The sequence below is a fragment of the Rhinolophus ferrumequinum genome, chromosome 25, assembly GCF_004115265.2.
Source record: "Rhinolophus ferrumequinum isolate MPI-CBG mRhiFer1 chromosome 25, mRhiFer1_v1.p, whole genome shotgun sequence".
NCBI lineage: Eukaryota > Metazoa > Chordata > Mammalia > Chiroptera > Rhinolophidae > Rhinolophus > Rhinolophus ferrumequinum.
Window position 1 is genome coordinate 30,488,757 of NC_046308.1, and position 12,655 is coordinate 30,501,411.

Genomic DNA, 12,655 nt, shown 5'->3' on the forward strand with positions numbered 1-12,655 from the left:
GTGTGTGTGCTGCTTGTGGGGCTAATTGGGTGGTGCTCTGCTATGGTCTAAAGCCAACCTCAAAGTTTGGTTCTGGGGCCTCTTGGGAGGGGCTCCAGTGCAGACCCAGGTCACCCACTGCCGGTAACTGGCCGGGGACTACCTGGTAAGAGCTGCAAAGTGATCCGCGGTTGTTTGCTGCCTGTGCTAAACCTAAAGGCATGTGGTAGAGGCCACACTGCAAACCAAGGATGCCTGCCACCAGTGCTAGGCTTGGGGTAGCTCTGCAAAAATCCAGAACAACCCTAGGCTGCTGCCACCTTCTGGCTCCCTTAAGGTTTAGCCACTGATAAAGCCTCGTGAGGTATGCAAGTGGGTGAGGCAGGGTCTCAGGGCGTCACTAGAGTGGGAAGAGTTGAGGTAATCAGGCTAATGTAGATTCTGGTTTGGTGCCAGTGCTGAGCCTGGAGTGACTGAGGAAAAGTCTCAGAGCACACTGAGGCCAGTCGTCGCCTTCCTGGGGCCTGCAGACTCCGACAGTTTTCCAAGAAAGAGTGCAATGTGGGCGGCATTGGCTGCTCCCCAAGAAAATGCTTCCAGTGTTGGGTGGGGCAGAGTCCCAGCAAAGCTCACCAGACCAATCCAGATTCAGATTTGGCTGTGTGTGGGGAGGGCTCAACAAAGGAAAGATGGCGCCTGCCTGCCAGCTGCATGAGAAGGATCCCACACAGGGATAATGGTGACTGTCCACCAGCCCTGTCCAAACCCACACACCTCAGTGTCTCACCCCCTGTATGCCTCTGATGGCCCACTAGTCACCATCCTCTGCTGGAGCCCAGGGTAATTGGCTGTGAGACTGTGGGAGGGCTCTTTAAGAGGATGTCTGGGTTTCCTACTGTCTTTCATCCCACCATCTGGCTGTGAAAGACAGTAATGGTCAGAATCCTTACTGTCTTTCACAGCCAGATGTTGTGGGGGCTCTTCTTCTTGGTACCCATACTTTGGGCTGAGGAGCATGGTGTGGGGCTGGGGTCCCTTGCTCCTACTGGGAGAACCCCCATGGTCAAGATATCCCTCCTGATTCTCAACCGTCACACACAGGTTTGGGGCGAGTGCATTTCAAGTCTCCGTCCCTCGTACCAGTCTTGACATGGCCTCTTCTTTATATCCTTAGTTATAAAATTTCTGTTCAGCTGGATTTCAGATTGTTCTACAGGTTGATTGTTCTATAATTTAGTTGTAATTTTAATGTGTTCATGGAAAGAAACAGGCACAGTGTTTATCTACTCCACCATCTTGGATCTCTCCATCAGGAATTTGTCCATTTTAAGGGACACAAAATTGGCTCACTCTTGTTGTAATGACTGACACTTGTATTTCCAATACTCCTACCACTAGGATACTACTTACGTGCAGGGGAGTTATACACGTGTGCTGCACACTAACTTATTCTGTGTATTTAGGGTTACTGTGAGGGATTTTCAGATACTGCCCACCTCAACAAGTTTATCTATTCACTACTGCTGAGTAAATTGTGAAGTTATTTCTTAATATTTTTACCTACCACCATCATGATCACTTTTCTTTTAATGGAAGATTTTAGAGTCTGGAAAAAACTGAATTCCTTTGTTAACATAGCAAACCGTGGATTACCTAGAACTATTTATTTACTTATTTTATTTTTTAAAAGGAGTATTTCTTTTTTAAAAAAACTTTTATTTATTTTGAGTGTGTAAGTGTGTGGGTTTTTTTTTTTAATGACCCATCAGCTCCAAGTCAAGTAGTTGTTTCAATTTGGTTGTGGAGGGCGCAGCTCACAGTGGCTCATGTGGGGATTGAACTGGCAACCTTGTTAAGAGCACTGCGCTCTAACCAACTGAGCTAACCGGCCACTCCCTACCTAGAACTATTTATATTTGTCATTGGTGCATGCAGATAATTGAATACTTCAAGATAAATAACGAAGCCATATCATAAAACTCCTTCTCATTTATAAATTTTTTCTCAAAGTATCTCAGATACTTATGGTCACCTTTTTGAGTAAGTAGCAAAACCCAACCTGAACTTACCAGTCTCTTTTCTAAGTTTGCTGTATTTATTGCTTTTATTTACCCTATGTTGTGGGTATTAGATTTTACAATCTTTTGGTGGGCAATTGGTAATAAAGGAATTTAAAAGAACAGGTAAAATCTTATTTGAATTAATTTCATGGATAATCAAATAATTATTATTTCAGAATTTCATAACGAATATATTAAATATTATAGTCTTAGTCTCTAGAATGACAAACTACCTTTAGGTATCTTCTTGAGTAAGTTAGTAAAATTAAGTACTCTTATGAAGCATTCCTATGAACATGGAAAAAAGTATCATACACATCTTCCCTTTCTCCCGTCCACATTTTTTTGACTGCCTACTACATACCAGGAATTTAACTTTTTTCTGTAAGGCTTTGTTTTAGTGCATAGGTTTGGATTTAAGACAGGTTAGTTGAGAGTGATTAGTACATTTGGTATGAAGGCAAGGAAGAAAACTTCATCTGTATTATTTGATTACATGATATTCAGATCAGAGTTGTGTCTGCTTTATAATAGAACCTACATTCATAATAGTATATTAGAAATAAATTATGCTTATATAACTGTTTAATCATGTTAATACAGTAAAAAAAATATAAATTAATATATTTGAAAGTGTTAAAATAAGACTATTTAACATGTCTAGTTAGCAAGATATTCACTTATATTAATATTTGGTTTCTAAGTTCTCAGACAAATGATTAAAACAGTAATAATTCATTAAACAGCTCATTATTCAGAAGGTATCAAGCTGTTTCAGAATTAAGGACTCTAGTAACTTAACAAAAACTTGTATCATATCAACAAATAGCTATGATCTCGTCATCAAATATCTTATTGGATGTGTGGTCACTTGAATTCTTCAAAAGTATCTTGACTCAAATTCAGGAATATGATTTTTAGTTGGTGTTGTGGGTTGAACTGTGTCCCCCTCAAAAGACATATTCAAGGTTAGTGGCGGCCCTTGAGCCATTCTCTGCTGTTTGGGTCCACTCCTAATTTTTTGGAGTGTACTATCTCTTCTAATAAACTACTTTTTCACCACTTAAAAAAAAAAAAAAAAAAAAAAGACAGGTTCAAGTCCTAACCCCTGGTATCTGTAAATTTGCCAATTTGGAAATAGGGTCTTTGCAGATGTAATGAAGTTAGATGAGCTCATACTGGAATAGGGTGGGCCCTAATCCAATGACTGGTGTCTTTGATAAGGAGAGGAAGATTTGGATCTGAAGCTGAGGAAATGTCCCATGAAGATGGAGGTAGAAATTGGGGGGATGTAGCTACAAGTTGAAGAATGTCAAGGAGTATCTGTTAACTGCCAGAAGATAGGAAAAGGCAAAGAAAGATCCTTTCCTATAGCTTTCAAAGGGACTATGGCCCTGTTGACACCTAAATTCAGACTTCTGGCCTCCTGAACTGTGAGAATAAATTTCTGTTATTTAAACCATCCAGTTTGTGATACTCTGTTGTGGCAACACTGGGAAACTTATGTAGTGGGTCAAAATTCAAGAAAGTAACAAAGTTGTTATGGCCTTCTTGGTTCTTCAATCATTTTGAGAAATCCTCTTTACTATTCTTTGTTGGCTTTTCTTCTCTCCCTGAATATAGATATTTCTCAAGGATCAGCCCTTTGGTTTTGGCAAAATTATATATATAATTTCCCATTGAGAGTCAATCTGTCAGTGTTAAAAGAAAAGACCCAAATTGGTAATCTTCAGTCATGAGCTCACCAATCCTACCTTTTTAAGTGCTTTTTGGCATATTGCATGGTCATCCCCCAAGTATAAATCATACAGCATTGACTTTGTTGATTTACTCTTAAAATTGGGTTCTCATTTCCTTCTGATGTTTATATAGTAGTTACTGCATTTAATGGACTCCTTTATAGAATTACCATTATTTTTTTTGTACCATTTAAGAAAACTGTAAGACTTAATTGTAAGACACATCTGAATTCAGATAATATGAAAAATTGTGACAGAATCAACAAATATAACGTTATCAATATTTTCCTAGTCATCCAGAGTACTCTGACCCCTCCCACTCAATCCACATATTCAGATATCATCAGGTAGTAATGATTCTTCCTTTACAAAGTCTCTTAATACCCATTTTCTTTATAGTTTTACTCTAAGCATATCCATTCACATTTACACAAAGACAACTATATGGTAACTGGTTTCTGAGACTGTCTTTGCCCAGTTATACCAATACCAAATTAATTTTCCTAAAATATCTGTAAATGTTTTATTTTTTACTCCCTTTAAGCTAGACTCCTTATCACCACTACCGTGTTCCCCGAAAATAAGACCTAGCCAGACAATCAGCTCTAATGCGTCTTTTGGAGCAAAAATTAATGTAAGACCCGGTCTTATTTTATTATAAGTAAACTAAGAAAAATAAGACTGGGTCTTATATAATAATATAATATAGTATAATATAATATAATATAATATAATATAATATAATATAATAAAATATAATATAATACAAGTCTTATATTAATTTTAGCTCCAAAAGGCACATTAGAGCTGATTGGCGAGGTCTTATTTTCAGGGAAACACGGTAGGATAAAATCCAAGCTTACTTGGTGTAGCTGTGGCAGACACTGCTAGTTACATACAATATCCATTCTCCTCTAATTGTGTCTGAGGCAATTACACACCCAACTAATATACATGTCTTCCCAGATTCTCTTGCAGCTAGAAAAACCATGTGACATAATCTGGCAGAAGCTCTTTAGGGACTTCCGGGAACATCTGTGCTTTCCTGATATAAACACTACTCCTTTCTAGAATATAAGGCTAAAAATGAAGCATTTTGTAACCCTGAAACAATAAGCATACAAATCAAACTGACAAACAAAAGATGGTGGGTTATAAACATACAAGGGCCCAACAACTGATTACATTGTAGAGCTACTATACTTGCCCTGGACTTCCTATTTCTGAAAGTTTTATGCAATAAAAATAAAATCCAGTTTGGTTTAAACCACTCTGAAGGGATTCTGTTACATGTAGCTGAATGCAATCCTAACTAGTATACAAGGCTCTTCACAAAATGCTCTCAATCACTCATTTTGTCTTACATCCCAATATTTTCCATACTTGCAGGCTTTCATGATTTATTTGCCTCATTTTGCATCAAATTCACTGCTTACCAAACAGGCAATGCTCTACCACACGTTTGTGCTTTTATACATTCTCAAAGAAATGGCATTCCCTTGCCTGGGCAAACTCCTACTTGTTAAGATCCAGCTCAAACATATAGCATTAACTTACTCTTTCCTTTGTGAACATGCTAACATTTTGTTCATACCTCTAGGCTAGCATCAATTGTTGATTTACACATCTGCTTTCTCAGACTATTATTGTGTTTCCCCAAACACAATAGCGAGACAATCGGCTCTAATGCATCTTTTGGAGCAAAAATTAATATAAGGGCCAGCCCGGTGGCTCAGGTGGTTGGAGCGCCGTGCACCGAACACTGAGGTCGCCGGTTCAATTCCCATATGGGCCAGTGAACTGCACCCTCTACAACTAAGATTGTGAACAACAACTCTCCCTGGAGCTGGGCTGCTGTGAGCAGCCAGAGGTTGGCGTGGGCTGCCATGGGCTGCTGTGTGCTGCTGTGTGCTGCCATGAGAGGCAGACAAACGACCGGCGACCACCTGCCTCAGGCTCATAATACCAGCACGGGCCAGAGAGCTGTGTCCTACACAACTAGACTGAGAAACAACGGCTTGAACCGGAGTGTGGTGGGGGGAGGACGTACAAAGGGGGAGGGGGAAAGAAAACAGAAAAACAATTTAAAAATAAAACCCTAATTAAAAAAATAAAATTAATATAAGACCTGGTATTACATTATATATTACATTATGTTACATTATATTATATTATATAAGACCGGGTCTTACATTATAGTAAAATAAGACCAGGTCTTATATTAATTTTTGCTCCAAAAGACGCATTAGAGCTGATTGTCCAGTAACTCCTCAGATGCAGCAACTATCTCTTTTTTATCATGTATTCCCAATATTTGGCACATGTGAAGTGTTCAATATATAATTTTAATGAAGAATAAAACACTAACTGGATTTTTTTAAACTGGTATTTTTTGCATTGAAAGTAATTCACAATTCATTCGTCTATATCTGCCTTTGTCCCATTAGATAATGTTCAACTATTTTCTTTCTATCCCAATGCATAACTTGTTAAAAAAAAAATTATAGTACTAGTAGCATCTTTGAAAATCCAGTTATCATGTTTTATTCTTCCTAATATTTCTCATAGGACCCAGCAAAATACTTTTTATCAAGTAAGTACTTAAAAATTCTTGAACTGACTTTATAGCACCATGAAAAACACAGAAGACATTATACCTATAGAGGAAGACTGTGGACTAATCAGCGGGTCCTCTTGGACTTGTTCACTTCCTGGCACTGTCTGCTGATCACTCAGTGAACTCTGAGATGCACTGACAGGCTGGGATACTTCCTCATGGACCTCCTCATCACTTAATCTTTCTACTTTGACCCGGACATCTTCTTCGGTACCCAGAGGCAAGGTAGTTTTTGTGCTCTCACAAGTCACAAAATCAGCCATTCTTCTACCTGTCTCAGATGGGCCAGGTAATTCTAAAGTCCGGGCATTTTCTGCCTGCTTAACCTTATCAGGCTGAATCCTTCGATCAATTCCAAAAGGAAAAGTCCAGGGAAAAGCTAAAGAAGAGTCAACTGGTTGATTTCTATTTTCTGAGTAGGAAGCTGAAGAATTCAATACCTGGGGAGAACTTGTTTGTGTGCTACACTTTACAGGACTTTCAGGAGACATAACAATGTAGCTTTTGCGCTTTCTCCGGGATTCTCGGCAGACAGGAATGGTTCTTTCTACCACACTGCACTCTGAAGACACTGGAGAAATGCTTCCATCTCGAGAAGTAAAATTGCAGTTAGAGTTATTTTCTTGTCCAGCATCTAGACCCTTTTCTGGTTGGCTGTTGGGTGTATTCCATAAAATGCTTGATTTCATGAATTCTGAGCAGGTGCTAGCAACACTAAACATTTGCATATAGCTGGCTGCAGCTAGAACATCAATGATATTTTCTGTGTTAATTGACAGAGTGGCTGTGTAAGCGTATTCTAAAAGGGGTATAAAGCCAGTCACTGTAACATGATGCAAATCCAACACATTCTTGTTCTCATCCTCTGCTTGGCCTACAAGTTTGGTGCGAAAAAAATCACTGCAAGCTGCTAGTACCACCTTATGTGCCCGGAAGATTTTGTCCTGGACACGAATAGTGATATCACAAAAATGTCCATCATTTCGCAGCATATTTAGCTTTCCAAGCATTTCCTGGCTGTGGGAAGAGGAGCTATGAGTAAATGTTTTCACACCCATCTTTTCCTTCCTCTTCTACAGATGCTCTTCAAAGATGCAAATGAATCAGAAATGACCTAAAAAATATATAAAATAAGCATTAGTTGAAATAGGTGATTTAGATAGTTATTATGTGGCCACTGTGCTAAATCAAAAAGCTGAAATATGGCTGTGAGAAAGTTCAAGGTAGGGAACATATTCAAATATATTCCCACACACACATATGGGCAACTAATTTCTGACAAAGGAGCCAAGAACATGCAATGCAGAAAGGAAAGTCTCTTCAATAAATGGTGTTGGGAAAACTGGACAGCCATATGTAAGAGAATGAAACTAGACTACTATTTTACACTGTATACAAAAAATTAACTCAAAATGAATTAAAGATTTGAATGTAGGACCTGAAACAATAAAATACATAAAAGAAAACATCCCACTAAGTTTATGGACACTGGTCTCAGAAATGTGTTTGTGAACTTGACTCCAAAGACAAAGGAAACAAAAGTAAAAATAAATGAATGGTACTATATCAAACTAAAAAGCTTCTGTACAGCAAAAGAAACCATCAACAAAACAAAAAGGCAACCAACCAAATGAGAAAAGATATTTGCAAATGATACGTCCAATAAGCAGCTAATATTCAAAATACTATATAAAGAATCCATACTACTCAACAACAACAACAAAACCAAACCATCCGATTTAAAAAAATGGGCAGAGGACCTGACTAAATATTTTTCCAAGGAAGACATACAGATGGACAACAGACATATGAAAAGATGTTCAACATCACTACTTATTAGGGAAATGCAAATCAAACCCAGAATGAGACAGCACCTCACACCTGTTAAGAGTAGCTATTATCAATAAGACATAATACGTGTTGGAGAGAATGTGGAGAAACGGGAACCCTCATACGCTGCTGTGGTAATGTAAATTGGTATATGGAGGTTCCTCAAAAAAATAAGAACACAACTACCATATGAGCCAGCAATCCCTCTTCTGTGTATTTACCTGAAAAGTTTGAAAACACTTACTCGTAAAGATATATGTACCCTTATGTATGATTTAAAACAGCCATGAAATGGAAACCTAAGTGTCCACAGACAGATGACTGGATAAAGAAGATGAAGTAAACATATACTTCAGTGGAATAGTACTCAGCCCTAAGAAAGATGAAATATTGCCATTCATAACAACATGGATAGATCCTGAAAGTATAATGCTAAGTGAAGTAAGTCAGCTGGAAAAGGACAAGAACCATATGATTTCACTTATATGTGGGATATAAAACAAAAAACAGCAAACGAACAAACAAAAACAAACTCATAGACACAGACAACAGAATGGTGGTTACTAAAGGGCAAGGGCAGTCAGGGAAAGTGAACAGGGTCAAGGGGATCAAATATATGGTGACAAAAGGAGACTAGACTTTGGATGGTAAGCACACAATAGAGTATACAGATGTCGAATTATAATGTACATCTGAAATTTATGTAATGTTATTAACCAAAGTTACCCCAATAAATTTAATAAAAAAAATACAACCATCTTTTCATGGAAACCTTTACATTAAAGAAAAAAAAAAGAAAATATAAAAAGAATTCCCAGGCTCCCAAACTGTCTAATCAGCTACATAGTTTTAAATAATAAGTTTGTAAATTATGACAATTATAGAGTTTTTTCTACATGCCAGACACTATTTAAATGCTTAACACTTGATCATTTGATTGTTGTATCTCTATCAATATATGCATTATTATCTCTGTTTGACAGGAAAGGGTTTAACAACCTTGCTGCAAAAACTTACTAAGTAGCAGACCCAGGGTTCACATCTAGGCAGGCTGGCTCCAGAACCTATGTTCTTAACCTCAATGCCACATACTGCCTCTTTCAGAATATAAAGTGAGTAAATATAAGTGGTTAAGAGTCCAGGTTTTAGAATGTGACAGGTCTGGATCTTTCCTCAACAATTCCTCCATGGTTGTTATAAGGACTAAATGAAACAATGTATGTAGTAAATGCTTTAGCACAGTATTTCGCACTTTATGAATGCTCACCAAATAAAAGCAGTTATTATTGTTGTTTATATTACTAATATAAGAAAACAACTTTTCTGGAAGTAAATTTAAGAAATGCTTAGTAATCAATCATCTCATTGGATTTTCCAAAAAAAAACGAAAAAAAGAAAAAAGAGAGAAAAAAGAAAAAGGCAGTTGGTTTGCTACTATCAGATTTTACATTTATTTACTAAAAATATCAAGAATTGACATTCTCAAATACTTTTAAATTGGCAAATCCAATAATGCTTCAGTTTTAATAGTACTTTCCCTCTAACCTCTTTTTATACCCTCTATGTAAAAGTCAGGGAAGCTTATATTAAGCCCTTTGATAAAGATAAGAAAACTAATGCTCAGAAAAGTAAGTGACTAACAAATAAATGACAACCAAAGCTGGATCTGAGTCTTCTGACTCTCGGGTCACAGTACTTTTCCAATGCAACCAGAACGTATATCAATTATTTCATCTAAGACAAATAACTTTCTTAACTAGTTGGTCTGAAATAAATGCAAAAACAAAAAAAACAAAGCAAATCTGGGGAAATACTGTTTGTAAAAAATTATCTCTAGATAAAAAAGATACCAAATGCCTCAAAAATATAACCACCAATTAAAAATTATGTTAAATATGAATATTTAATGAACCGGGAAAAATCTTTGGTTGTCTGTATTAAACGAATGCACAATTACTGACATACACTGAATACTCAATAGTGGTAATTATTATTATTACCGTTACTTTACCATGTATAATGTGCTCGTGTGTAAAAATACAATGTGTACCCATGTTTTTGGCCCAAACTTTCAGGGAAACAAATCTTTCGTTTTAATTTAATTCAAATTTTTATTTTACATTTAGGTACTTGTTTTTTGTCTTATAAAGGAATTTTAGCATCTATTTTTTAACATATTATGGTACAAGAAATTTTATGTAACAAATTATAAAACAAAAACAGATACAAGGTACAAGAAATTTTATGTATCAGTAACAAATTTATGATATTTATGCATTATAGAAGGCCAAGAACTCTTCGTCATTGCAAGTTTGTCGTAAGTTCAACAAAACCAATTATAATATTCCAGAGTATTATTTTGCATACAGATATCGTTATAGAGTTACACTTTTAGCTCATAAGCATAAGAATTAAAAACATTTATATAGATATGGAATTAGTACTACTCCTGTATAAAGCACACATCCTTAATTTTTCCCTCACAAATTTGGGCAAAAAAGTACACATTATACACAACAAAATATGGTATATATTTAGTGAAAAATGTAACCAAAGAATATCGACTATAACACCATTTTTTTGAAATACATATATGTATTTGTAGACACACACACACACAGAGCAAGGGAATATGAGGTCTTAACTAGAGATTCATGGATTCTCTAAGGAAGCCATGATCCTTCTGAAGCTGTATATGGAATGTCTCCAGATACATACAGTAGCTTTCATCAGACCCAAGGGAACCACTGGTAGTAGAATGGGTATTTTTCACTCTTTTTGCACATTAAACAAACTTTTTTCCCTTAAATAAACAAAACCAAAACAGCACACTGCTGCAAAACCATGGGGTTTCAAGAATTTTTGTTTCAAACTCTAAAAGCCATACATAGTCGGTCTTCCTTTCCTTTCCCCTTGAAAAGACTTTCAAAAATTGAAGATGGCAGTCCCACTTCACTCTTTCCTGAAGTTTCTCTTCTTTAAACTAAATATCCCTAGTCCCTTTTGGTGCTCCTTAAAATCTGACTAAGACCCCTGCTATCCAGATTGCTCTGCTGTAAACAATCTCCACCTCCCAATACTCCTTTAACACTGGTTCCACACAATATGATACGTACGGTAGGATTATAATTGAGCACACTTTAGTACTTTTACCTCCTTGGTCTAAACAAAAATATTAGTAAGACTAAATTAGATATTCCGACAGTCAAATCATACCAATGATTTTGTTTATGTTATCCCAAACTTAGCATAATAATTACTAAATATGAGACAATTTGTTATGTGAAAGGAGGAACACACGTACTAATAAAATATTCTCCTTGACCTCAGCAGTTGACAGCCCTATGAAGAAGACGCAAGTGCCTAAGACTGTAAGAGGTGTGCTGCAGTGATTTTGAAAGTAAAAAATGGAGTACTATGGAATACTTAATTTTCAATCTGCAAGGTGCAAAAGGCATCATAGAGGGCAGTTCCAGGCTATCATGGGATCACACACAATCTTGGTGAGTGCTCCATCCTGATGTGCCTCCCTGTGCAACGTATGCACTGTACTGGCAACTTATAAACGGGCACTGTAAGATATTCTAAATGTGAGCATGCAGAGGGCAATGTCAGTTGAAACAGACAATCCATTACATAAACATCCCTTCAAATGTTCTATGTAGGTAAATGTGAAAACAGAAAAGGAAAAAAAAAAACCTACAGATTTTCTGCTGAATAAACACAAAACGGCCACTGAATATTCTAATATGGGAGGACAAAATGATCAATCTGGGACACTTCCCTGTCTGACTAACACTATAGGATAAAAGGCATAAAACCCTGTGCAAAGAAAGCCAGGTAAGATCACTGAAATAATTATGCTGACCATAATCAAAGTTAACAGTTCAAATATAAACTTGTTCCATATACTTTTCCAAAGACAAGTAACAAAATGAGACACTTAGACAAAGGATTGGTCTAAACAAACCATCATTTACCATATTTGCCGATTTCTCTCTCATAGGAATGAGATGAAGAGGAAGAAAACGGGAGGGCTGTATAAAGTTTTTTGTTCATTTGCTACACTCCAGTAAATTGGCTTCTTCTTTAAAAGCCTGGCCATCGAGTGCTTATTTTGACTAGGATCGTGTGGTTCTGGGAGGAAACACGCCTTCAGAGTATGTGACATAGTCTTAATCTAGCAACTATATGTATGAACAACAGTGTAAAGGCAAGAAATTAAACAGCATATCTGGAGAATATGTGCAACAGGGTGTTAAAATGAAACCATTTCAATCTTGGTTTGGGTGGAGGCCCCAAATAACAAAGTGAGATGCAAGGCCACTTATGCAAGGAGTTGGTGGAATACTATTTTTCCACCTTGAGTAACACCTACTTTCAATGTTCAGAGTTAAATATTAGAAAAGAATTTTTGTGGAGAGTGATCA

The 12,655-nt window shown here is 36.8% G+C and overlaps 1 protein-coding gene across 6 annotated transcripts in view; it reads right to left on the minus strand.

Annotated features, from left to right (window-relative positions):
* The window catches only part of ZBTB44 (zinc finger and BTB domain containing 44), an 80,438-nt gene that overhangs the window by 21,702 nt on the left and 46,081 nt on the right, over positions 1 to 12,655 (minus strand). For 4 of the 6 annotated variants that reach the window (XM_033098328.1, XM_033098327.1, XM_033098326.1 and 1 more), the window contains exon 2: positions 6,436 to 7,509. The exons of the other annotated variants lie outside the window; for them this stretch is intronic. In XM_033098328.1, coding sequence (XP_032954219.1) covers positions 6,436 to 7,453 — 1,018 coding nt within the window. In that variant the 5' untranslated portion in view covers positions 7,454 to 7,509. The remainder of the gene's footprint in view (positions 1 to 6,435; positions 7,510 to 12,655) is intronic. 6 annotated transcript variants of the gene reach the window in all.